At 38.5% G+C, this 27,990-nt stretch overlaps 2 protein-coding genes across 3 annotated transcripts; both read left to right on the forward strand.

The window, feature by feature from the left end:
- The first annotated feature begins 1,172 nt into the window (after positions 1–1,172).
- On the forward strand, positions 1,173–7,318 carry LOC115436749 (phosphatidylinositol 3-kinase regulatory subunit gamma-like). Its single transcript, XM_030159669.1, has 10 exons — positions 1,173–1,551; positions 3,375–3,486; positions 3,593–3,691; positions 3,797–3,977; positions 4,097–4,213; positions 4,307–4,449; positions 4,573–4,749; positions 4,883–4,957; positions 5,060–5,230; positions 5,704–7,318. The coding sequence occupies exons 1-10, from the start codon at positions 1,497–1,499 to the stop codon at positions 5,975–5,977; spliced, it is 1,404 nt and encodes a 467-aa protein (XP_030015529.1). The 5' UTR covers positions 1,173–1,496; the 3' UTR covers positions 5,978–7,318.
- Positions 7,319–15,354: 8,036 nt separating this feature from the next.
- Positions 15,355–27,936, forward strand: ipp (intracisternal A particle-promoted polypeptide). 2 transcript variants are annotated; one of them, XM_030160953.1, is made up of 10 exons: positions 15,355–15,403; positions 15,802–16,193; positions 19,793–20,004; positions 21,013–21,232; positions 21,565–21,720; positions 22,540–22,707; positions 22,785–22,922; positions 24,756–24,878; positions 25,004–25,224; positions 26,223–27,936. In XM_030160953.1, exons 2-10 carry the CDS (start codon positions 15,851–15,853, stop codon positions 26,445–26,447), a joined length of 1,806 nt encoding a protein of 601 aa, XP_030016813.1. In that variant the 5' UTR covers positions 15,355–15,403; positions 15,802–15,850; the 3' UTR covers positions 26,448–27,936. The 2 variants fall into 2 exon arrangements, with proteins under 2 accessions (XP_030016813.1, XP_030016815.1); XM_030160955.1 differs by having other exon boundaries at positions 15,366–15,403; positions 15,807–16,193.
- The last annotated feature ends 54 nt before the right edge of the window (positions 27,937–27,990 follow it).

A 27,990-nucleotide genomic window follows, 5' to 3' on the forward strand; every position in this document is an offset into this window, starting at 1 on the left:
ACAGAGACATATCCTTCAGTTTACAGTATCGAAGCAGAATATTATGTTGGAACCAGCCATTTTATGTATTGTGTCCATTATTTTAGGAGGTGTCTTGGACAGACTGGACACAGGAAAGACGTGATGGGAAAAAGGAATGCTGGAGGCAATTACCTCCCTGACTCCCTGTCCTTGGGTCAAAAGGGGATCGGCCATAAACGCCTGGACACCAACAGAGACAGACCTCTGACCATGCAGACCTTGTTTCACTCTCCCTGCAGCCACAAATGTCAGCTGGTGGAAGAGGCCCTGGTTGTTTAAATGTACAGAACAATGTCATTCTGTGTCTGGAACAATGCATGTATTCACTGAAACACAGAAGGAGATAATAATACTTCGACTCTTTTTTCAGTAATATGAAACAGAAGCAGCTAAATGTGTCATCCTAGTATAATTATTCTGCATTTTTTAAAATAAATTCAGCTATTTATACAGGTGTAACAGACCAACTATCATTCATCTGTCTTGAAAACGATGATCTCAGTGCTGCAATTATTCCAAGCAGTGACACTCAAGATGCCATTTTTTGCTGGTGAACGTGTTTGACAAGCTCAACAAGAACATAATACGCACTTGCCAAAAAGGCAAGCTACCCTGTCACTAGTCAGACACAATGAATGCCGAACAGCTGAAGACTGGTTTCATTCTCATAAAACCTGTAACAGCTCATCTCATTGTGTCCTAGTCTTGCTCATTCGCCTGTGATTTAAGACAAAGACAGAAGAAGTTTAATCCATAAAAAACATAAACAATATAAACATCGCTATGAAAAAAAAAGCTAATAAATGATTCAAGCTAACAGTCTAGGTTTTTCTTTTCCATTCATGGCCTGAAAGGAATTTTTCAGCTGTTACAGTGTAGCTTGAGGAGAACTGAATGAAACGTTCAGGAAGGAGCCATTACAATTTAGGGGTCAGAAAAATATCACACGGTAAATTCATCCTAAAAAGAAAATTCAATAAATGGTACAATCTTCTTAATATATTACTCGAAGGTTTTCTATTTAATAAAAAGGTGGTGTCAAATTACATAAGCGATGTGGAAGATGCTATGATCCGTTTCAGTAAAACAAACACCCCTCTGTGGCTGCCAGTTGGACGCAACCAAGATGATGTTACGAACAGCCCTTTAAAGTCGCTCCACTTCCGAGATGAAGTAAAGTAGAGCTCCACCGCACACCAAGAAAGAGGACATGGACAGACAATCTATTCCTCCGAAAAGTCACAGCTAGACAGGCTATGTTATCAGAATACAATCGGACTTGGGGATATTTTATGGAGTCGCAAGCAAGACAGTTTTCTTTTTGTCCAAATCTATGTAGGACGTGGCGTCTGCGCCTGCACTGAAGTAGCCTAAAATTAGGTTCAATTGCAGCAAAAAAGAATCGTGCTTTTTTTTTTTTTTTAATTCCAATAACGCGCAAAAAGAGCAACCTGGACTACTCTTTTGAAACAGGAATGGTTTATCCTCCCGAAGGTTTATTCTACATCGAAATGGATCAAGCACCGCCAGGTAAGTTAGGGTTAAAGACAGCCATTGTCTGATCTGTGTTGGGGGGTGGGGGGTGTGCAGGCAACGTTTTATCCATTTGATCCTTTTTTATTTCTTTTGGCATCTCTTCATTGATGTGTATAAAGAGGTTGACATGTTATAAAAGCCGTGCAGGTGTCAGTAAAGCCTTCTAATGGACAGGTCTTGGGCGCTGCGCTCCCCCTGTGGCATTGCCCAGGCATGCATAGCGCAATTCACTTGCCAATTACGTAATACTTTTCGGTGAAGCGGCGCAGAGGCTCGGCTGCTTTCTTTTGTCCCAGCGCACATTCGCACAAACTTGGACGCAAAATATATAGTTTTTTTTTCCTTGCTTTTGATCGAAGGGCATTTACAGATGAAGTGAAAGTGTATGTCAGTCGGAGGGGTTTTTTCTTTTTTCTTTTTTGCAGGGAACGCAGCGGAGAGTACGTTAATGAACAGCCGCATGAAACGACCGCTTTGTTCTCCTCTGCAGCCAGCCGTGCGTAATTTGTGCGCTAGCTCTGAAAGTAGGCTAGAGGCAACCAGACTAGACAGCTCGTCTCATGACTTAACTCCGGCAACTCACGAACAGTCCCATCTTTTTATTTACATTTGTCATTTGACCGAGGCGTTATTACATTGTCGTAACAGTCGAACGCTCGCAGGCTATTGTCTCATCTAAGTGACTATCCCATTGTATTAGCTCATTGGAATGGCACAGAACTGCATGTTATAATTAAACTAATATTATAGACTCTGCAATTCACCTTTAATATCAATTCAGATGCAATTAGAAAACTCCACCTCCACCTTTGACATTCTTTATTATTGTTGTTATTTTGATACTAAATTCTGTGGCCCCTCTCTGTTGTGGTATGTGCATATGTGTTTTTGGAAGCCAGTAGTTTCTTGGCAGCAGGCAGAAAGCAGAGGAAGGTGTGCAGATTTAATTTTGCTGAGTTCAGGAGCCGCAGCTTTTCGTGTATGCCTGCCACTGCTGCTGCTGCACCTGCCTTTTGTTTATTTTAAGGTCAGAAAAAGAGGAGAGCGGATGGTGGGAGAAACCCACATTTTCTCCTCTCTGAGGGTGCTCTTGTATTCTCCCTAACTGCCTCATGAAAGGCACTTTTGTCCTGCAGTGAAATATATCGCCTTTACCTCCTCTTGATGCGGTTTGCCCTTCTTTTTCATTTTTAGGAAAACGCTTAGTCTTCAGGCCAGACTTTTTTTTTCCTGTAACGTTGATGGAAAACTTATGAGGACCTGTAAAAGTGCAATGATTATAAAATTGCAGCAGTGGTCCAAGAACCTTAAAAAAAATAATTTATGGTGTACTTAATGCTTTTAATACAACTCACATTCAGGACATTGCCAAAGGCGGGTGCAAAGTTTACAGATTTGACTTTTGTCTACTTTGAAACAGCTGCATGTGATTAAAAACTTAACTCTGAGAACATTCTGAATAATAATGAACAACATGTTACATGCTCCACTAACTGCAACATTTCCTCCCTAATTGCTGATCACACTTAGTTATCTTGATAATGATCTAGCAAGTGATACCTGTTGGATACATGTCTGGGCTTGTTCATGGAACATGGCAGACTCTCTCATGGAGGGGGTGGTGGGGTGAGAGGGTGTGACACAGTATTTCATTTACATTACGTGCACACACATCCTTGACAGCAAAGTTCATACGGTTACAGCTGTCTTGTTTGCAGTTCTTCACTATAGATGAATCCTTACTGAGGAATTAATAGATAAGAAAGTGTCATGCCGTACTTACGTTTTTTTTTTTGTTGTGTCTGTTTTACTTGCAGCTCTCCCACCCAGGTCAACAAAGCCAGTGTCTTCCACCATCAACAACAACTGCCTTGCGCCACCTGCGTACTCGCTACAAGACGCTGAATGGTACTGGGGAGACATAACAAGGTAAAGTGTCTTTACATCTTCTTCTTCCCATCTGTCTCTCAAGTGTTGTTTCATCATGTCATGTATGTGTACGTTTCATCATTAATGTTAACTGACTTGCCCTCAGGGATGAAGTAAACGAGAAACTTCGAGACACACCTGACGGCTCCTTCCTGGTGCGTGATGCATCCACAAAGCTGCAAGGCGACTTTACGCTAACATTAAGGTACGCAGACAAAAAGCGAATTATCCCAATGGAGCGCATGCACAAACATTAGTTATATTTAACATTGAAAATCTAACTTTGTACTTTGTTGGCTCTCCTTTGCAGGAAAGATGGGCACAACAAGCTCATTAAAATTTACCACCGTGATGGGAAGTACGGCTTCTCAGACCCCCTCACGTTCAGCTCGGTGGTGGAGCTCATTTGGCACTACCAGCACCATCCGTTAGTTGAATACAACGCCACACTGGATCTGATGCTCACCCATCCTGTGTCTCGCTTCCAGCAGGTTAGTGAGCTCTTAGGACAGTCCACCAGAAACTTGAAACTGCTAAATGTTATTACAGAAAAAAAAATTGAGGAGCATTTAATGAAGTTCATTATTTTTTTTATTTTTTTTTACATCAGGTGAAGGAAGACACAGTCGATGTCGCAGGAAGAAAACTCAAGGAGGTTCACTGTCAGTATCAAGAGAAATCCAAGGAGTTTGATCGTCTATATGAGACATTCACTAAGACCTCACAGGTAAATACACGCTCTGTGCATAGAGAGAAGTATCAACATGTTTCCCAAGAGCGTGGTTTACTGGTCTGATTTTATCTAATCTATGCAATGCAGGAGATCCAGATGAAGCGAACTGCGATTGAAGCATTTAACGAGACAATGCTGATCTTTGAGGAGCAGTGCCGCGAACAGGAGCGCTACGGAGAGGAGTTCGAACGGAACAATCAGTCAGAGGGAGCCGACAACGATCTGGAAAAGTAATTCATAATGTCACTATCCAAAAATACAGCAAGTTTTCCCAAATGCTTTCAGATTCAGGTGCTTGTAACCCCTGTCCTCCCACCATGTTCTGACCTGTGACCTTTGCGTTTCCTCTACAGCTTTCTGATAAATTATGAGAAGCTGAAGTGCCGTCTTGGGGAGATCTATGACAGCAAAATCCATCTGGAGGAAGACTTGAGAACCCAGGTTGAGGACTACAGAGAGACAGATAGGAAGATGAACAGCTTGCGACCTGACCTCATCCAGCTACGCAACATCAGAGACCAGTATCTAAAGTAAGTACCGTCTGAATAGTTTGTGACGTTTATGGTAAATTACTGCAAGCCCATAAAAGAAGATCTGTGGCTGCTCTGTGACTATTATTTTATGTCCAGACTAAACCTTTCATTGCACCTCTCCTTTCTGCAGCTGGCTTAATCACAAAGGTGTACGGCAGAAACGCATAAATGAATGGCTGGGGGTACAAAGTGACAGCCTTGATGAGTAAGTTATCTGAATTTTTCAAGAATTTACTTTTAATATTTCCACTGCTAAAAAGGCCCCGAATGGCTGCACATGTGTAACAATATGACTTTTGTGTTTCAGCACATACGTGTTGAAGGGCGACGAGAAGAATTTGCCACATCAGGATGAGACGAGTTGGTTTGTGGGTGAACTTAGTCGGACACAGGCTGAGGAGATGCTTCAGGGTAAAGCTTCGGGAACGTTCCTAATCCGTGAAAGCAGCAAACAGGGATGCTACGCTTGCTCTGTTGTGTGAGTACAGCTCGTTGACGTTATAGATTAATTGGTTGTGCCGCAGATAGAGCAGAAGTTGGTGCCAATAGTGGCTGATGGTTAACATTATGACTTCTAAACCGGGAAAATAATTGTCTGTAAAATATAAATAACTTGTAACAAGATTTTTTTCAGAGGTTTAGTCTGACAGTTCTACATCTATTGATGATTTACTCTGACTAAGTGATTCAGATCTTTGATTTTTTAGGTAGTTATTACTCAGATGTAAATGTTTAGTTCAATCATTATTGTGTTTCTAAGAAAGTCAAAGATGCATGTGTCAAAATTCTTTAGGATGGAGCAAGTATACTCTCAGCTGATTATCATTACCTTTTCCTTGCCCCATACTATCGTTATTATATCAGCCTTTAAAAATCAACTTTCAGTCGACCCCTAGTTGATATGCTGTATATTTCAGGCACTAATGTGACTATTTTCTCTATTTATTACAGTGTAAATGAAGAAGTGAAGCATTGCATGATCTACAGCACACCACACGGATATGGTTTTGCCGAACCCTATGACGTCCACTGCTCACTCAAAGACCTTGTCCTGCACTATCGCCTGCACTCCTTAGCGCAACACAATGACGCCCTGGATGTTCGGCTGTCGCATCCAGTACACGCCAAAGCTCCAGCCACACCCTCTCAACATGCGGAGGAACACAAACTCTTACAGACTCCAAAACACACAGCGGGGCTCCCGCCGGCTGCTCCTGAAATGTAAACCAATGGAGAGACAAAAGGACATGTTTACTGTATCCTGCAAGAACGACTGCATCGAGGTGCATTGTGTAAAATTTTGCACTACAGTGATTCCATCAGTTTTTGTGAATGGAAATTCACAGATTGAAGTGGGACCGGAACTTGAATGTCAGCTTAAACTTTTTTTTTTTAATTTTTTTTTTTTTTTTTTTTTTTTACAAGAGACTGTTTAAGCTTTGGATTTTTTTTTTGTACTTCATATATTGCCGTTTGTTTAATGGACACCTTTTTGATAGGGATGTTGACAACCACAAATTTGCTCACTGACATCAGGTGCTGCACCTTCATTTGACTTATTAAACCAGAGTTGATGTTTTTAGAAGTGTCCATTTCCGTAGGTGAAAATTTATTCTGTTGTGCATCTGTGAGGGGGGAAAAATGGTGCTGTAAACAGGCTGATTATGTCATATTGATTTGATCGACCAAACCATTTTTTGGCCTAAATACTACGTACATGTGAATATATGAAAAGTTGTGGTGCATCTTGACAATTTTCCCCTTTCTTAATAGACATTTATATACAGTGGATAATTATGTAGCATTGCAATCCTTGAGAATACCATTGTAAACTCTTAAAATACTTAAAGTTATACCCAGTGACCAAAGCACTTAATAGTGAGCAAAAATACATCCCTATTTATTTCGGAAACTGCATTCGGGCAAGAGGAGGGCAATTTATGTACACCTGCTGATGTGCTGATCAAAACATAATCTGAAGTACTGTATGTTATATTCTGTTACTCAAAGAAGTATAAGCTTTTTGTATTCTATATATATTTTTTCTATAAACATGCCACAAGATGAAAGCTTGAAGAAAGTGCAATCCAACAGTATTTCTAATGTTGCAATGTATGATGATGATGGTGGTGGTGAAGGTGACGCTGTTATGAGAGGTTGACATTTGCCACAAAAATGCACTCTCTTTGGTGGTGTTGGTATGATGTGGCCTCCTATGTTTGTGTGAACTGCCAGAGGTCCGGAAGTATCCTGCCTCCATTACTTGAACTGTGGCATTGCTCGAGCTATGAATGTTTTTCATGACATGCAGCCTACATAGCTTAAGAGGAAAGGAATCCATGTTGAACTTGGCACATTTTTCAAGTTTGAGGACAATAGATACTCTGTACAGAGAAACTGTAAAATGTATTTTGGAGGTTGGTTTATGGAAGGAGGGTGATTTAGCCTCTTATAAAATAACTCCACTGGGGGATTGAGAAAACTCCTCGGGTGAAGCTAAGCAATGTGAGATCCTGACCTTTTTCTTGCTGAAAGACAATAAACTGATGAGGGTTTTGTCAACTTATGTGATCCAGTTTTTTTCAATGTCTGTTGCAATTAACAGTACCAATTTCATTTGATAATAACATGTACAATGCCAAATCAGAAAAAGCTGGGACAATATGGAAAATGCACATAAAAAATAAATCAGAATACTTTAACTTTCATTGAATACAGATTAAAGAAAAGATATTTAATGTGTTATCCAATCATGTAATTTAAAAATATACATTAATTACTGCAATGTATTTCAAAAAAGTTGGGACAGTAAGGCTTAGAACTAGCAATGAGGAGCAAAAATAGGCTAAGAAACTCCAATTTGCCTCCAAATGTGTGGGGGGAAAAAAAAAAAAAAATCACTGAAACTCTTAAAACAATGACACTCCTGCACCAAACACCATGATTTATCCAAAAAATCATAGAACCACATGGTCTCTTGAGTATTATAATACATAGTTACATCCACAAATTCCAGGAACAAGTTCCCAAACTACAAATTAAATGTCTTCATACCATCTGCAATGAAATATGATAGAAATCCCTTATGTTTTCTGATTTAAAATGATTTTAGGAGTTTTTACCTCCTGACTTTTGTGGGATTTTCCATGACATCCAAGGAGGAACTGACAAAAACAAAGCTCAGAATCACATTGTGTGATAAATACTTGTCTGAAATTTACCATCTGTCTCCAGTATAGCCACTGTAGTCTGATGAGCTTATCTTTGGGTCAGTGGTGGGGGCACTGGAGGACACACTAGACAGATGGAAGAGAAAGGAAGTGATAAACACAATAGCAGGATATGTGTGAGCCATTTCCCTGCTCTGTCTGCCTGTCTTGTAGAGTCACTAAAAAATGTAGACCCTACATTGCTTGGGATATGCAGGCAACATTTTTGGCCTGCACAAAAGTCTCCTGTAAAAGGAATGCAGCTCAACTGTAAACATTTGGTACCAGCCAGCTTGAGAGCAGCTTCCTGAAGTTTTATCACACCACTGTGAGCTCTGAGGTTTTCCAAACTTACCCCTAGAACCATCAGAGACACACATCAGCCACTGGTGATGATGACTATGAACCTAGATAACACCACCACTGGCCCTTCGTGACCGGCACACACAACAGGTGGCCTATTTCAACCATCACATAAGGTCTGTGTTAGCCTGGGATTAATGAGATGCAGAAGGCAGGGATGTACCGTGGACAGCCTCAGTTCCAGGCCACGGATTACTCCTTCTTACCTGTGTCAGCATTGAGAACTGGTGGAGAGAGGCAGCATGCGTGCTCTGCTAGGATGGACCAGATGCACTGGAGATAGATAGGACAGGCCGTACCAACGCTGAGTCACCCCCTCAGGCTGCAAGTGTGTCAGAAACACTGGGAGAGAGTGGGTAGATAAAGTGTGGGGAACTCAGAGAGAAGACAGAAATAAAAGAAGAAAGAGTAAAAGTGCATGTGTTAACTAGGGCGATACAGAAATGAAGTCTGGAAAGGTCAAGTTGGGTCTTTACTACTTTTCTAACACATGAATCATGGCTAAATCTAAGAGTTAGCTAGCTTACCCTCTCCAGTGCTAGTTTCCTCCTGTTAGCTTAATCTGAAAAATCCCTGCCCCCACACTTCTTTTCTTTTCTCCTTTCTCTTTCCCTGTCAGCACAACCTAGTCCTAGAAGTGGCTCGTTTAAATTCATAGTCATTTTTGCTTTATAGTTCTCAATTTAACTACGTCTTGGCTGGAAGGAAAGGGAAAAGGGGGGCGGGGGCGGGGGTAGCAGGACGAATTACCTTTGGAGTCACGCCTAAAATACACACACCATCAACTGTCTCGCAGGCTTTCAGGGAAAAAGGGTTTTTGCTTTCAGTTTGGCCCCAGCCAATCAGATCCTTCCTCTGCTCTGTCTCCGTCCGATTCAACGGTTTCACGCTGCACGGTCAGCCAATGGGAGACGGCGAACGTGCCCCGCTCCACCCAATCAGCGTCCAGTTGCTATGTTGGAGGCAGAATCGATAAGAGAGGGATTTTTTGCCCTGCTCTTTTTTACTAGCACATTATAGCTGGCTTATAGGCTGAAGACAAGAGATCCTGTTGCCTGCCAAACTGCATGGAGGCAGAACCACTTAAACACACAGTTCCACATTCACTGAAGCTTCCCCAGTATCACCACATCCAGAAGCATAACAGTTTGTCAGCCTTGTATGCATGTGTTTTTATTTGATTGATTGATTGATTGATTGATGTATTTACAAACAGAAAAAAGTAAATAAACAAAACACTTAAACATAAGACATATAATACATATTCGAAAAGGAGTGAGAAGAAGTACAACTTATAAACTCCCACCCCTTCTCCTTATATAATTAATAACAATAATAACCTTCCTAGTCTAATCATATCTATACACTATGCCATAATATGACTGATACTTACTTGTAAATAATTAGGTTTCTGGCTTTGTATTATTGTATTATTGAATTATGAACAAATATAATATGATTTACATAATCACATAATACAATAACACATATATGTAAATGCATATTCATACACAGATCTATAATAATAATAATAATAATAATAATAATACTAGGGGTGGCTGTGGCTCAGGTGGTAGAGTGGGTCATCCAATAACTGAAGGGTTGGCGGTTCGAATCCCCCTCTGTCCTAGTCAGTCCGTTGTGTCCTTGGGCAAGACACTTCACCCTCCCTGCCTCCAGTGTCAACCACACTGGTGTATGAATGTTTGGTGGTGGTCAGAGGGGCCGTAGGCGCAAATTGTTAGCCACACTTCTGTCAGTCTGCCCCAGGGCAACTGTGGATACATATGTAGTTTACCACCACCAGAGTGTGAATGCGAGAGCGAATGAATAATGGGTCAATAATGTAAAGCTCTTTGGGTGTCTAGAAAAGCACTATACAAATCTAATCCATTATTATTATTAATAGTAATAATAATGGATTTTTATCATTTTCTAGATACCCAAAGCGCTTTCATTCATTCGCTCTCACATTCCCCCTCTGGTGGTGGTAAACTACATATGTATCCACAGTTGCCCTGGGGCAGACTGACAGGAGTATGGCTGCCAATTCACGCCTCTGACCACCGCCGAACATTCATACGCATTCATACACCAATGTGAGTGGCACTGGAGGCAAGGAGGGTGAAGTATTTTGCCCAAGGACACAATGGACCGACTAGAATAGAGCGGGATTCGAACCGCCAACCCTTCGGTTATTGGACGACCCGCCCTACCACCTGAGCCATAGCCACCCCTTAAATATAAACACATATACACCTACATATATACATACACACCTATGTATACATATACACACACATACCACATACTTGTACATCTTTATAACACCCAGTGATCCCCAAGCCCTCCCTCATCCCTGTACCTCTGAAAAATATATACACGCATCTAGGCCAAGTGTATTTCTGCATTATATCTAATTATATTTACAATTTTGCAGGCTACAAATTACATTAATATAATCCTTAAAAAGTTTCTACATGGTTTTGCAAGGGTTTCTCTTCTCTTTCTGAATTTCCATTACTTAATAAGCTTTTTATCTCAATCGTGACATGATTATTGGGTCTTTCCACTCAAGCTGCACCATCTATGGCCTGAGATATGTGATTATTTTTAGCAGTATTGAGGTGATAAGTGCTGCTTTGCAATTTCATTCAAGTCATTTGTATAGCACCATCTCATACAGTTTAACAATCCAAGATCAAGAACATCATGGCTAAAATGGTTATTTCTCAGAAATGTTCAATAACTTCTGAATAATTTATCCTGCTCATATTCTTTAAAAAGTTAGGCAAAATGGAGTTTCTCACCTTGCCAGTGGTATCACATATATCCTTTTTGCTCATACACAGGCATCACTGTGTTCAAGCCCCAAAACTCTGTAGAATTCATTAATCGTAATCTCTTAATTTTAGCCAATAATTTGCTCTGACTTCCTTAAATGTTCCATGAAACACAAAATTTTTATTGAAGTTCTTTTGGAAACATTTCTGGTAAATGTGTACATCCTCAAACAAAGCAAATGTGAAATTGAAACACTGAATGAACCAGATGAATCTTGATGACATCCTCAATCAAATGTTTGACATGTGATGCTTATTGGTACTACAGAACTGAAAAAAACTAAATAGTAAAGCTAAACTTTCCTGGACCTATTAGGGTTAAAACAAATAAAAAACCTACACTGATGAAACAACATGAGTTTGTTTTTGGTATTGGAGCAAATCTAATATCAGCAGGTAAACTGTTCTATTTTTCATTTCAGATTTAATTCTCGTAGATGGCAATCCTTTATAAGAATAGGCTAAAGGATAAAATGTCTGAATGCAGGCTGCAGTCGGACAGTGCTACAGAAAATAGGCCTGTTGTACAATAAACGCCTCAGGACTGTTGAGCCATATGCATGTTCTCATGGTAGCCAGGAAAAAAAAAAAACACTGAATCTAAGCAATCAAATTTAATTTGGTCACCAAATCAGTTATACAAACTTTGTCCAAAATTGTGGGTGTGATGGTGCCTTTTCAAGCAAAGACGTGTGTGTGGTATATTTCCAGACAGCTGTGTTTTTACTTCAAGTCAGTCAACACTCATTGACTTTGGACTCCTGCAGGCCAGGAGGATGATATCTTTATACTGGAAGAAAATGGACATACCTTCAGTACATATGTGGGTGAGGGAGATGGCATCTTGTATTGTACTGGAACGACTCACTTTTATTGTTAAAGGAAAGGGAGGGGATTTTGTGAAAATACGGTCACCTTTAATTGAGTTTCTCAGATGTTATGAGACCAATTAATTTTAACAATGGTGCTGATTTATGGAGCTGTATGCTGTTTATTTATGCTTATTTTATTTTATTTTATTTTATATTTATTTATTTTTTTATTTTTTTATTTTTGCTGTCATTCATTTATTTATTTGGGGGGAATATGTTGCTTATTGTTTGCTTGATGTTGAGTATATTGTTAATTGTGTACTATAAGATATTGTTTAAAAAAAAATTTGGTCACCAATTCTAACCATCAGTTTATTATCTATACAACAATCTGTATTCAAAGTAACATGACAGGTGTATTTTGTTATTTTAAAATTAGTAAAATGATTGTGGTGCAATGAGGCTTTGTGACTTGCAGAAAACCTTTTTGTGCCCAAAATTATACAAGAAATTGGTTTCTTTTTAATCAAGATGTCTGGAATAGTGATTGAGGTAGAGATTCAGATTGCACTGAAGTGTGAGATAAATCTGAGCCAGCTTCTATAAAGGGATGACATGCTACTGTTTGCTGATAAAACATCCCACAGAGATCCATCCTGTGATCTACTACTAAATGAGATTTGCAGATGCCAGTTTTTTTTTTTGCATGGATGAGAGGCGGTCCTAGCTGCTTGAAATAGGTAGAACATGACAGCTACACAACTTTCCTTTCTGCTAAACATTTTGCATGACATTTCTTAAGCCTACCTTTGAAGAAAAAAATCCTCACTAATGACTTCAGTCGTAATAAATGAAGTACCTCAGTGCCCCTAGAGCTCTCAGGACAATCTCATTGCAAGACTTCAGCTCTCAAATAGATTAAAAAAGAACCAGCAGGCACGAGGCCAGCAAGCCAATGTGGCACAGGACTGATGGAAGTGAGGCTTCAGAGTTCAAATCAGAAACACACTTTACCTTGACACTATATGTACACAGTAGGTGGGGAACTCAAGCCAAGCAAAGATAAAGAGAGGTAATGTAGTTCACGGGTCCTGTCCGCTGAGGACAGGCACTATGCAAAGCAATAGCAGTGCAAACATTTAAAGGAGATATGTAACTGAAAATGTGTTTGCATTCCTTGTAGAAAAGCACACAAAATATTCCATCAATACAACATTTATTTTTGCAGTTTGATTGATCATAAAAAAATTCTCATAAAAACATCTCTTTGATTAATTGCTTTGCTTTGTCTGGTATGATTTAATGTTAATCATAACTCCAAACTCCACCTTCTCCCATAAGAACCCTCACTTAATCTGTCAGTTTCATCTCGTGATGTTTTCCTTTTCTGGTGGAAGAAACGCCCCAATGAAAGACTCAGACATACCCTGTGCTTTAAACAGAGTGGTAATTATGGGGACTGCTTTCCATATGATGACCCTTGAACTGAGTTCAAGAACAGCAAAACTGTTTCCATATAGAAACAAAAGTATATTACAGTACATCAGAAAAATGTTCACCAAAATAAGACTGTGTCAACATATTCAAGTTCATTTCAGCACCTCACCTACCCATCAAAACCTGTTTTACAAGAGACACCTGCCCAGACAACAGCATAAAGACAAAAGGTAAAGTGAAAAAACTGTTTTCATTGTACAAGATGAGACACATAATGTCTAACCAGACAAAATAATGCATAAATTCAGTCATTAATTAAATTTTTATGGGCCATATATTTGCCTCCGGCAAAGACCACAGCAGCTATGACATGAAACAAGAATCTGAACTTGAACTTATATCAGACATATGAACCTCAGCTGAGTGACCTATTTACATGTTGAACTTTCATGGAACATGTACAACCCTTGCCAGCATATGTCATCTGTTGATCGAATGGAGATTGTTGTCACGCCTCAAGGAAACACCAGATAGGCTCTTGAATTGCAAAGCAGCACTGATCACCTCAATATGCTAAAAATAATCTGATTAACACATATTTCAGGCTTGGGTGGAAAGGGACAACAATGATACTGCGATTGAGATAAAAAAAAAAAAAAAAAAAAAACCTCCTTAAGGGATGAAAGTGTCAAAAATATCTTTCAGATTTTTAATATTTGTTTTGCTCGCTAAAGTTTAACAGTCTGTCTGAGGAGTGAAAAGTTAAAACCCAGATGAATTAGTTTCCAGGAAAAACATCAAAATATATTTATAGTCAATAATAAAATAGATGTAATCTCTCGAGACAGACATGCAACATTTCATGGCACAAATTCTTGTTGCTTTAAGGACAAAAAACATAAAAGTGATGAGGAGTGTGTGTGGGTTTCTTCAAAACCCACAAAGTTCAGAGGGTGAGCTTGACCTTATTGGCTTATGAGAACGTTTAAGCTGTATCCAATGAGCTAATTGTTCAGTTAATATAATAGCCATGCTGGATGCCCTTTAGAGAAACAGGACACACTGGAAATTTAACAATACAGGGCAACTCAACCGAGGGTGTAGCTGAATGGGTGGCCAGGTTGGCACACGGCTAACCTTGAGTTTTAATTGGCTGCTGCTGGTGCCACCTGATATTCTTAGTAGCCTACATCACTGGGTGTAATTCTGACAGACACATTAAAAATGCTGGAAATACAAGCCCAGTGACAGATGTTACAGAACTTGTATTTCAACTGTGTGAAAGATAATCCAGCTGGATTATTACCCCACATATTTCACACAGTTGTCCACGCTTTTTAACCTAAAGTTACCAGAGCAGAAAAGAACTCAGGCGGAGTAATAACAGACTTCCAACATAATAGTTAAACTACTGGGATGCTAGAGTGCTTATTAAAACAAACTGGACTACTCATTGCCACAGACTGATGCACAGTTTGTAGGCATGGTCAAGTCTGTAAAGAAAAGATTACAGCCAACAGACTGGAGGAGAGATTCATCTAAAATTACCATAGTGCTGGGGGCTGACATGGTAAGCACATTATGGTAATTTACATGGTATGTTTTTGTGGCTTGTTGTCAAGGACTTCCATTTGTTTTGCAGTTTGCAAAAAGGCAACTCTGCCATCTGGTGTTTAGTGTGATAACAAACCTGCAGTGTCGATATAGTGAACTGACTATACATTGTAAACATACGAGAGAAATGAATAAAAATGAAACATACCCGATTTTATACTTGTTTAATTTTAACTTATATTCCCAGGGAATGACAACACAAGCCACTATGAGAACTTCTAAAAATAATAATAATAATAAATCACAAAAATACCCCAAACAATTTCGATTCTTCTATTGATTAGCCACGCCTGAGATCATCTGCTAGACCAGAGTAGTCGACCCAGAAACATGGATTGACAGTCTGCAGGGCATCCACCAGTAAAACTTATGGGTGAGTCACGGCTAAAATAAGCATAAATTTGACATTTGTGGTTTGATACGTGTCATTAATTTTGAATGAACTTGCAGTCTAAGCTTTGACTTGGCAGGCATTTCATTTAACTCATTTCAGGTGACTATTGTACTGCAAAACATGATGATTTTATTCGCCTTAGCTGTTTGCTAGCATGTGTAGCTAGCATCGGCGTCAGGTGTGTTTTCATATTATTATTGCAAAGATAAGATTGACAGTTATTTATGTACGGGTGCTTCTGTGTGTTTTATCGATCGACAGTCAAAAACCCAAGTGTTTTCAGTTTGTTGCGTATTATTTTGTCGTTAAAGCTGCCGTGTTGTGGTGTTACACAAGATTCTCCATTGACTGTGTGGTTTTATCTTGTGATGCCGTAGAGCAGTGGGTTTGACGTCTCCATGGTAACACAGACTTGGCTCAGGTGCCATGTCCTTAAGCTCTGCGTCGACGGCCGTGGGTTATGGTGGTGGTGATGCAGCGGCTGCCATGGCAACCCCAGCGTCCGATCAGGCTCTCCTGGCTTCGGACCGCTACGCTAGACTCATCCTGGCTCAGATGAACAAGATGCGGCTGCGGACGGACTTCTGCGACGTGGGTCTGAGGGTCGGAGGCCGGGTCTTCAGGGTCCACCGGCTGGTCCTAGCTGCCAGCAGCCCGTATTTCTCTGCCCTGTTCTCCGGGGGGATGAGCGAGGCAGAGAAAGAGGAAGTGCAGATCCTGGGAGTAGAGACTGAGGTCTTTGAGGTTCTGCTGGACTTCATTTACACAGGTTCTGGTCCATCCTTAGAATTATTTAATTCTACTCCAGAAAGTACTTTACACAGTGGTAGATGAAGTATTCAGATCGGCTAAAATGTGCTTAGAGGTCTTAGTTTTGTCTTTGTGCATAAGAAACACTGGTCTACAAGGAAAATGCTTCCAGAATAAAAGTAATGACATTTTACCACATGAGAGTCACTGATAAAGAAAAATCAAGTCAAAAATGCTGGTTGGCTGAACTTTCCAAGATACAGCCTTGGGTCAAAATGTGAAACTCAAGAATTAACCAGAGAATGGGTTTGACTCAAAAGGAATATTTGTCTCAGAGCTACAAGATCTACTTCAAAACACTGTCTGCACATCAGAATGCATTCACTTTACAGGTTCTATTTAGTGGAAGATTTATAAAACTATTATATAAATGTACATAAATCAATATATGTGTGTAATAACACTTTATCATATACCTTGAAAACATCAGCAAACCAGCACTTTTGTCATACATTTTCCAATTAATCTTATTAAAATACGAAACATTTAGCACATTTAATCTCTGAAGCAAATAATTTTTAAAAACTTGTAGACCAGTGAAATCAATCTAAGTGAATCCCCAAAGGAACTTTGTGTTGGTAAATGCAAGTTCTGCAAATGTACAGGATTTCAGTTCTGTTCAACATGTTGATGCTCATATGAACTATGTTTTCAGCTCAAAAATGTCCAATTTCATCACCATTAATGCTATATTTTCATGTCACAAATGGCCAAGTTCTATTTGAACTGAATTTACCTGAAAAACAAATATTCTATTCTTTTAGATTCCCCAGTTTTTCTTCCCAGATTCTCTCCTACATATCACATGTTTTATTTGTACAGGTTCAATCTAGAGTATGGTGCTGATCCATCCTGCTTATGTTACACCAATACATACATGAAGAATGGCACACGGCACTTTTTAAATCAACAGTTTTCTAATAATAACCTTTTTTTTTTTTTTTTTTTTAAGAAATAGCAATTCTATATTGTTCTTTCTTCTTTAGTCTGTTGATAAACTATCCAATAAATAATTCTGATCCTAGTTTTTGCACAGGGATCATTAGTGTTAACGGTGACATGGCTGCAGAGCATCAGTATGATGGGATCCACAACAACCATGTCACATCCGTCCACTGACACATTTAGTGTTTTTGTGTCAGCTGGTATTGTTTTAGATCCACAATACTAACATTTATGAATAAGAGAAGAATTATCAATAGTAAGTCTATAAGTTTATTCCTAATGAAGTACTGGTACTGACCAGAGTATCATGGGTAATGTCATGTCCGTCCACCAGCAAAAGTTTTCACATACACGTGCTATTCCAAATCCAATATTTATGAAAATAGAGCTTCCACTGTCAAAGAATATCAGTAGTCTGTGCACAAATGGATTAGCATTATGTCAACACAGTTCTATGTGTTTCTTACAACTTTTTTTTTTTTTTTTGACAAAAATGGCCACTCATTTGACCCGCTAAGTAAATTTTAGCCGAGATACATTACTTAAATAAAAGTAGCTATAACAAAGTCCAACATCTTACTTAGCCTATGTAAAAGTATTGTAATGAGAATGTGCTTAAAGTGTGAAAATTAACCATTGTGCAGTAAAATCCCTGTAGGTGATTTACTGTAATATATGATACGATATTTTTAGGATATTTTTGGGTTACTGCTACATTAGTGTGTTCTAGCACATTCTAGATCCTCTGGTACAGTTCATTCCTTTACTTTCTTGGTAAATTCCACTGGCATTTTCAGTTGACCTCTCAGCTAGCATGCCTATTTCTGCACATGAAATTTGACCCCATGGCAACATGGCCCTATTGTTTATCTGTTGCAAGGTAACCCACTTCAGTTCTATGATTCTATGACTCTGAGCAAGGATACTGTAAGGTTATTGTATTCCAAAATTAGTAGTAACTCCCAAACTATTGGTCCAATCAACTTGCTGTCTCTTCCTTGACCAAAAATACATAAGTATGCCAAACTGCAGCAGTCAACTTTTTACGGATTTTGTATGATTCCTGAGACACACACACACACACACACACACAGAGTCCACTTCCCTTTTATGATATAAGATGTAGCACATAAATCTATAGATATTTATCGCTTAGACCAGTGGTTCCCAACGTATTTTGGCTCGTGACCCCATTTTAACATCACAAATTTCTGGTGACCCCAGACATTTAAAACGGAGACTGTTTTTTGCTAAAACTAATTTCTAGTAGTTTGCTATACTATGTTGCAAATAAACGTTAATTTTAGACAACATTTAGTCTATATAATGTATATCATTATGGACGGAGGCAGAAAAGCCAGGTGTAGATTACTGCACAAAGGGAGAATTTTATTTTCCTTGGTCAGGATATGTACAGTCAGTCCAGCTTGGATTTACAAGGCTGACAATTAATACTGAACAAACAATAACTCAAACTATGAATTATGAAAGAGCTGCAGCATCTGAAACTGACCACAGTGAACATTTGAAAGATAAACAGAACCACAGAGCTTCAGTTTCAGCTTCACAGTTTTTCATGTCTTTTATGTTTTGTGATTGTCTCTCTCAACTCATTACATATTTTTATTAGTAACTTTTTATTTGTATCAAGTACTAGAAATTTTAGATGACCCCATTTGAATTCCAGGCAACCCCACGTGGGGTTCCAACCCCAAGGTTGGGAAACACTGCCTTAAAGACATTGAACTATTTTTGGTTCTGACTTAACTACATCACCTTTCTTTAGTGATTTACGACTATTTACTATGGTGTTGATTTTTTTTTTTTTTTTTTTTTAATTTTCAGTGAAAATCTGGTAGTTTCTTATATTTAATTTACTGATCATGTAGATGTTTATAAAAATTCACAGTAAATGCAAAGGTTATTATATCAAAACATGGACAACTTTCAGCAAAATATATCATTAACTAAATGTAAAAACAAGTACAACCACAACCACTGCCATTTGTCAAACTACACAGGCTTTCCTGTTGACTCTGTGTTGCAGAAAATGAGAGTGTCTCCACATTCATTTTGGGGCCTCTGATCATCCAAAAAAGACACATCTGATGCATTCTGAATTATTTAAAACTGTTGATATGGTTAATGGTTCCAAAATTACTAAACATTTTAGATTAGTAGATGTTTTTGGTTACTGGTGGCTGTATAGATCTTTAAGCGTTCATGTACAGTTGAGTAGTTTAATAAGCAATGCATCACAATCCATAAGATCATCACGCATTTTGAAGAATTGTTCTCCAGTAAGAACTATGTTTCTCCAAAACAACAACAAACTAATCTTTTTTCAGTTTTGTCACAATGGGCATTCAGTTGAATCTAAGAATGCTTTAAGGAGTTTAGTTAGGCTCAGAGGGAGGAACACATTTTACCTTTTAGTTTGTCACAGGACAGGTTTTGGAGAGGAAAGTCTCTTGGGGATACAGTGGAGTGGAAGTATAAAGTTGCATAAAAGGATAGCAGTCGTGTAAAGTACAAGTACCTCAGATTTCATTTCACCACTGTCTTATCTTACTCCATAAAGTCTAATCGTAGATCGTGTTTCCTTCCTCTCAGGAGTGATCAGTGTGACTGTGGAAAATGTCCAGGAGCTGATGGTGGCAGCAGACATGCTACAGCTGAATGAAGTTGTTTCTATCTGTGGAGAGTTTCTTAAAGGTCACATGGACCCGTCCAACTGTGTGGGGATTTTTCAGTTCCTGGAACAGATCGCCTGCATGGACATGTTGGAATTCACTGAGAACTATATCCATGTTCACTTCCTGGAGGTAAGATTCGATACAAATACATGTTTCAGATTGCATTTCTCTGGCTAGATTGTTGTTTAGCACTTGAATTTTACCCTGGTTAATGCACAAATTGATAGTGCTGGACGATAACTTTATTTTACTAAGGTACAATTTTGATGTACCTCTTCTCTGCTTGAGAATTTCCATTTTCTGTCATGTTACACTTTTATTACCAGACATTGTGGAAACAAGTATTGTGCTTTTTACTCCATGATATTTATTATAAGTAACTGCAGATACTAGATAATCCGCATATGAATATTATCTTCCATGAAATAAAAATCAGCAAATAAATGGTGGTGTACTATTATAACATAAGATACACAACAGTATATATAATGAGCCCCATCTTTACCATTTGTAACATTTAAGATATAAAAATGTTAAAAAGTTGGTCACAGGCCACCTGGATGGGGGGGTGGCGAGTTCACAAATTGTATAAGACATGCCTTAAGGATGTAATTGTTATGGAAAAATGATAAATAAAAATGTTAAAAAAAAAAAAAAAAAAAAAAAGGTGGTCACAGAAAATACTTTAAAATATGAAATTATTTTATTCAGAAATGGGTCATTCTGTGCTTTTACTTTTGGTACATACCTGGATTTTGATACTGATGTTTGTATTTTTACTCATGGTTTAAAGTTTTAATGAAGGATTTTTAATTGTGCATTGTGTAGAAAAGTGCTTGATCCTCTAATACAAATTTAATTCCAGTTTAATCTCTATTTTAAATAAACATCATGAAATGTAATTATGATAGATAAACAATTTATTCAAATGTAGGTGTTCACTAGCCCACATTAGAGAGAAATGCCCAACATTTTAGTCTCAAAACTGATTCCAGTTCAGGTGTAAAAAAAAACCAAACATTTATGCTTTTATAAATGTTTATAGCATTACATCATAACTGCATTTTTGCCATTGATTGTAATTCATTTCACCATGTAGTTTACACATTTACGTATTGTGTCATTGCTTCCCTTCAGGTGTGTGTTACTGATGAGTTTAGGGGCCTGTTGAAAGATCAGCTGGTGAGGCTGCTGAGGAGTGAAGAGCTGAGAATAGAGGACGAGTACCAGGTTTTCACTGCAGCGATGGACTGGGTTCTTCAAGATGTGGCTAAGAGGAAAAAACACATTGTCGAGGTGTTAGAACCGGTTCGCTTCCCTTTACTGTCCCCGCAAAGACTTTTCAAATACATAGAAGGTGAGAGATATTCCATGTTAATAATTCATCAAGATGTGGTTAAAAGTATAATTGAGTCGTCACCTTGAAAATTACTTTGGGCCTTGCATTGTACAATGTGAAAATAAATAAAAGTTTAACATGTAGCTTAAAAATATTCCTATAAAATTATTTTGTGGTCTGTACATATGCGATATGCTTAAAGCCACATAATGTCTGACACGTATTTATTATTTTCTTGTGAATTTCTTCTCTCCAGCCACTGGAATTCTAATATGTACACACTATACAATATGAAGTCATATACATGGGGATCATTTTCAGCCTCGTTTTGTCTTTGTTTCTTGGACCAGGCATTAGTGACTTCAGCCTGCGGGTGGCGCTGCAGACTCTGCTGAAGGAATACACTGAAGTCACAAAGTCTCCCAAAGAAAATAAGATCTACAGTCAGCTACAACCGGCCAAGATGAGACCCAGAAGAAAAGCAAGGAAATACCTCTACGCTATAGGTTCGGTTTCTCATGTCTTATTTTAGAATATTATATAATTTATATTCTGACATGCGGGGACTTGTGGGAAAGTTTATGGTTGCCTTAAAATTGAAGTTTTCCTTTTGGAAAAAGTAAAACCAGACATAAACCATGGGCTGTTTTTTTATGTTTGTTAGTTTTATTTTCATTCAGTCTTTTAGTTTTGATTGTTTAGGTTTATGAGCAAGTAAATCATTTTATTTTTTATTTTGAGTAAGTGAATAGGGCTTTTATATAGTTTCAAACTGTTCAGGTAATAGAGGAAAGCCATGATTTATAGAAGCTGAAAAGGTGGGATGGAAAAATTTGATTAAATTTGGTCCCATATTGTCCAGAAGTATCTTATTAAGAATTATGCTACATATGTGGTGAAAACATTTATATGATATACATTTCTCTTTAGGTTAGTGTAAAACATACACTCCCTATTGTGTCCTCCCTTGTTGATGAAGAAGCGAAGCAAGCCCCCCCCCCCCCCCCCCCCCTTTTTTTTTTGTTTTGTTTTATATTCTAAAAAAGTAGGATTGGCGTCTTTGTTCATATTTAAGGTGTGGACATTGAATTGTACTCGATGGGGAAGTTTTGTAAGACCTGCTTTTCTGAATAAACAAAGAATGGAAAAAAATGAATCAATTATGTTACATTTTGAAATTACAGGGTATAATGATTTTTAATTGCACTAGTATTTAATTTTATTGTTCTTTGGAGACTGTTGTTTTTGTTTTTATCTCAATTAATACAAATTTTTTTTTTCCACTGCTAGCTTTAGTTGTTGTTGACTATGAAAATCTTCCCCAGGAGGCTACACTCGGCTGCAGGGCGGTCGATGGAGTGACAGTCGGGCCTTGAGTTGTGTGGAACGCTTTGACACCTTTAACCAGTACTGGACGACCGTGTCCTCCCTCCACCAGGCCCGCAGTGGGTTGGGGGTTGCTGTACTGGAGGGAATGATCTACGTAGTGGGAGGTAAGAGAGTCGTCTGTTTGTGTTTCTTCAAAAAAAAAATCTACTTTCAATCTGACACTGAATGTTTCCTTCACCAGGGGAGAAAGACTCGATGATTTTCGACTGCACAGAGAGATACGACCCCGTGACGAAGCAGTGGGCCGCTGTGGCATCGTTGAACTTCCCTCGCTGTGGAGTCGGGGTTTGTCCCTGTCATGGAGCTCTGTATGCACTTGGTAAAGTCCACGAAAGTACCAGCATAAGGTGTCATCAAAATACAGCAAATCAAGCACAGTTAAAGGTTCAGTGAGAGGACATACAGTGAACCATAATGGATTTTACTACTCTAGGGCTTTAGCTAATTATATTAAAGTTAAATAGTCACTAAGTTAGCACTGCCTTCAAAATTTACTGTTTAAGATAAAAAAGAACCTCAAAAACTATGTATTTGTTAAAGCAAGCAAAGTTTCAATGCCAGAACACTTAATAATGAATAAATATAAATAGGAAACAGTTTTATGAAGGTGTCTTAAACTTGTATATAGACTTAAATGATGAAAACAAAGAACATAATTGTGTTGTGTGCATATGGTTTAATAATATTCCTTGAAATGAGAAAACCTTAGTAAAGGTGCAGGAGACTTTCGTGACCAATTTTTCATCAAATCTGTCAAACCTCAGTCATATCCTCAGTATCATGAACCTGTAAGTCTTTCTGTCATTATTCACCTGAATCTCTTGCATTACGGTGAACAATTTCGAAGTGCCATCCACCATAAACAAACCGTGTGTTTACAAACTGACCCGGGACATCACTCAGGCATCTTCGGAATTTTGTCGCGACGTGCATTGTGGGAAACGGAGGTTCACACAGCCGCCTGACAGCAGCAGCGGCAGCGCGGCCATATGGTATTATATGGATGAAACAAACACGTGGAAATGCAGAAACGGCTGGAGGAATATGCATAGAAGGAAGGGAGTTCCTGCCGTTTCCGATTGTGTCTGTTCCAGCCGCTGCTGTCAGGTGGCTGCGCGAACCTTCGCTTCCCACAATGCATGTTGCGATAAAATTCCGAAGATGCCCGAGTGACGTCCTGGGTCAGTTTGTAAACAAATGGACTGTTTATGGCGGATGGCACTAAGAAACAGTTCACCGTAATGCAAGAGATTCAGGTGAGTAATGACAGAAAGACGAACAGATTCATGATACTGAGGATATGACTGAGGTTTGACAGATCTGATGAAAAATTGGTCACAAAAGTCTCCAGCACCTTTAAGTTCATACAGTAATGGCAAGAAATATAAAACAATGAGGAGATTCTCAATTATTTATTCAAAGGTAACGGACTGAGAGCGAATGAAGAGACGATATGCAAGATAAACCACATGAATTTGGATGATTCATTTCAGATTATGTTTATAATTCATACAGTATCTGAATTTTATCAGTTAAAAAAATCTTCTATCCAAACACATGCACTAATAGGTTAATCAGTTAATCTAAATTGCCCATAGGTGTGAATGTGAGACTGATTGTTTGTCCCTATATGTCAGCCCTGCGATGAATTAGCGACATGTCCAGGATTTACCAGGCCTTCACCCATAGGTAGCTGGGATAGGCTACAGCGACCCTAGTGAGGATAAAGCGGGTTCAGAAAATGGATAAATGAATGAAAAACATCTTCTAGTTGTAAAATTTAACTTCCCATGAGAAAAAAAAGTTTACGGTTGGAACAAACTGAGATGAGAGGATTGAAGTGGTGAAACAGTCACCCGTGATTTATAGTTGGACAAAAGAACTCCTTTACCCACAATTCAAAGCAAATGAGTCCAGCTCAAAACATATTCAATAAGTAAACAGTTTTGCGCAACATTATATTACTATTTCTTATATCTAAGCGTCATAGTTTTATCTTTGTAGAGCCAACAATGAGATGTTTAATTGGAGCAGATTTTGGGGGAATGTGTTCAGAGGAACCTGGTAAAAAATAAAATAATAATAAATAAGTCAGTAAATATGACTAAATGGATACTTACATGGACATTGAGGTTCCACTCTGATCCTTAAGGTGGCTGGATTGGCTCTGAGATCGGGAAAACTATGGAGCGTTACGACCCAGAGGAGAACAAGTGGGAGGTCATCGGAAGCATGGCGGTTCCTCGCTACTACTTCGGCTGCTGTGAACTACAAGGTTTCCCGTCTTCTTTTTAATATCTATGGAATAAAGTGCAATCCTCATGTGACAGATTTCAACACTATGTTTCTGTTTACTCGTCTTTTTTATCCAACGATGACGCTGCTGTCGTCTCCTTCCAGGTTTCATTTATGTGATCGGGGGGATCAGTGATGAGGGGATGGAGCTGCGTTCAGCTGAGGTGTACGACCCCATCTCCCGCAGATGGAGCGCCTTACCCGTCATGGTCACACGTCGAGCTTATGTGGGCGTCGCCTGCCTCAATAACTGCATTTATGCGGTGGGAGGATGGAATGAGGCATTGGGAGCACTGGAGACAGTGGAGAAGTACTGTCCTGAAGAGGTAAGAGCGGGGTTATTATGGGGCATTGTCACAGATGAAAGCTTGAACTATTGGTTGTACAGAGGGGGTCATCACAGCACTGGTTCTGTGTTTGTGCAGTAGAGTTTACAATTTTGGCAACTTTAGATGACATTTGATTATATGCTATATATGCATTGTTAATATGTATGTATTATTTACATTTAAATCTTAATTCATACAATACAAATTTCTTTTTCTCATTATTTTTTATGTTTCACAAGTGTATATTTACTTTTTTTCTGTTTTCTCTGCACTTTATTTTTGTATTTGCTGCTTATCTTATCTTATCTTAAGACTAAAACAAAAACTATCAATGGGAAAAAGTTGATCATAAGCAGAAATTTTCAAAAGTTTACAAAAACACTAACCACTAAATGAAACTACAGTAGACGATGTAATAGAAACTGAAATGAAAAAAATCACAGTGGTTCATAAAAATCAAATGATTTTGCACAATACTGAGCATTTAATTAATAATGTTTTTGTAAGTCATGTTTGATTTCACCTGCCTTTCTTTTGTCCTCCTAATGCCTGAAAATCTGACACTAAAACTAAATATAAATGAACTAAAACTAGCTAAATTACCCAAAATAAATCTAAGTAAACAAAAATAATTAAAACTACACTGAAATCAAAAAACAATCTGAAAGACTGAATAAAACAAATTAAAATTTCACATTTTTTTTCAACTCAGTTGGATTTTGACACTTTTAGAACACATTCAACAGATAATGTAAACATCACTTGTTCTACACATACATACTTACACTGCACATCATCCTTCACCTAAATTTAAGTTGGATATCTTGATTAAAGTATACAAACATCCATGTTATATTCACACATATATAAACCAATGCCTTACAACCATAGGGCAAAAGACAGAGAAATCCAAAAATTCAAAATTGTAGTAAAAACAGAGGTGGTTGTGTACTGATCTGTAATATTTGTTTGTTTTTGTCCTTGTCCGTCCACAGGAGAAATGGGTGGAAGTCGCCTCAATGTCGACAGCTCGTGCAGGAGTGTCGGTGTCGGCGGTGAACGGGCTGCTTTACGCCGTCGGAGGCAGAGCTGGCAGCAGAGACTTCTCAGCACCAGTGACTGTGGACTCTGTGGAGATCTACGACCCTCACCTGGACACCTGGACTGAAGTGGGCAACATGATCACAAGTCGCTGTGACGGCGGACTCGCTGTACTCTGATACAGACGAGAGCCAGACTCAAACTGTGACCACGTTGGCACCAAATCATCCCCAAACTGGAAAAGCTGCACCTTAGGAGACACCGGAGTGTGTCTCTGTCTCCAGTTGTCTTTGACTTTAGCCTGTTTGTTATTTAAAAATAGATTGGACGTGTGTTTTCTTTTCTAAGTGTCCACAGCATTGAATGAACATTGCATATCTGATGTGAAAATATCACCAGATCTGCAACTGGAAACTGCCAAACCTGCTTCCACCTAAATGTTCCAGTGAATGACTCATCATCTCTCTAGTGATTTTTGATTCACTAATTAACTGTCTTGTTTGTTGGAATGAAAAGCAATTCTTGTGAAGAGAGAGACTTTTTCACAGCAGAAGTTTTCTATTTTTGATGGACCAGAGAGCTTTTCTAAGGACTGTGAGATTGTTCTTGGTATTGATGCGCAAAGCACTGCTTTTTTTTTTTTTTTTTTTTTTTTAGGTAAAATTTCTTTTAAAAGACATGTTTGAGGTGTGTGCATTGCTACTTGGAAGATTTTTCAAACCACTTGAGCCTATTTAATAATGGAGACTTGATGAGTGAAGGGATTTTCTGTAGATAATTATAAACTTGAACAGTACACAACTCGTTACTTCGCTGCACTTACCACTCAGTTTTCACTGGAGACATTTTCAGTATGATACTGTAAATACTAGTGCCTCTTAGGCTGCGTTCACTCTGTAGGTCTTAGTGCATATTTCATATTTATTGCTTAAATCTGACTTTCTTTTGCTAGGCTGCTCACATTTTTTAATGACAAAAATCAGATTCCAGTGTCATCGTAGTCCTGAACTGACAAACATAAACAATGGAACAATAATAAACTTCATACACAGCACAGGAGATGATATAGAGATGCACATCGCCTCATAGCATAATTGCCTAAGTCATATTTTTGGACAAAATGTGATATCTGCATAAAATGGAGCAGCGGTGTTAGGAGAGTAAAATTACGCTGATTTCACAATTTGGCAAAAAACATGACTTACCAAAAACATTTAGCCAAAAACGAGGCCAATGAAATGTTTCATGGATTCTGATATAACTGTCCAGACTGAGATCACATTGCAAAAAAATCAGATTCAGAGCACTTTTGCCTGCAGTGAACGCAGCCTTAGTCATTACTTACACTTGAATCCAAACAAGTAAATAGTGTTGTGATTATTAACCAGTGACACTGAAACAACCTGAATTTGCATTCCATTCACATTTCAACCTTCACCACAGAAATAATAAAACACAGTAATCAAAAAAACAGTCATTCCTGTGTTTACATTATGTTACTTATTATCTTATGTTTCCTGTGGATACAGTTGAGTATGTCAGCTAGCTGAGTGGAGCTGTTACACATACATAGTACTCCTTATCATGTACTTTTATCCCTTTGAAAACAACACAAGGTTACAGCACTTGTGAGTGCTTCGCAGAGTTAATAAATTGCTCATAAACCTGTTTGTCTTGGATTTTTTTTTTTTACTTAAAGCCTTTGTCTTTTTCTTATTCGTA

The sequence above is a fragment of the Sphaeramia orbicularis genome, chromosome 17 (genome assembly GCF_902148855.1).
Source record: "Sphaeramia orbicularis chromosome 17, fSphaOr1.1, whole genome shotgun sequence".
Lineage (NCBI taxonomy): Eukaryota > Metazoa > Chordata > Actinopteri > Kurtiformes > Apogonidae > Sphaeramia > Sphaeramia orbicularis.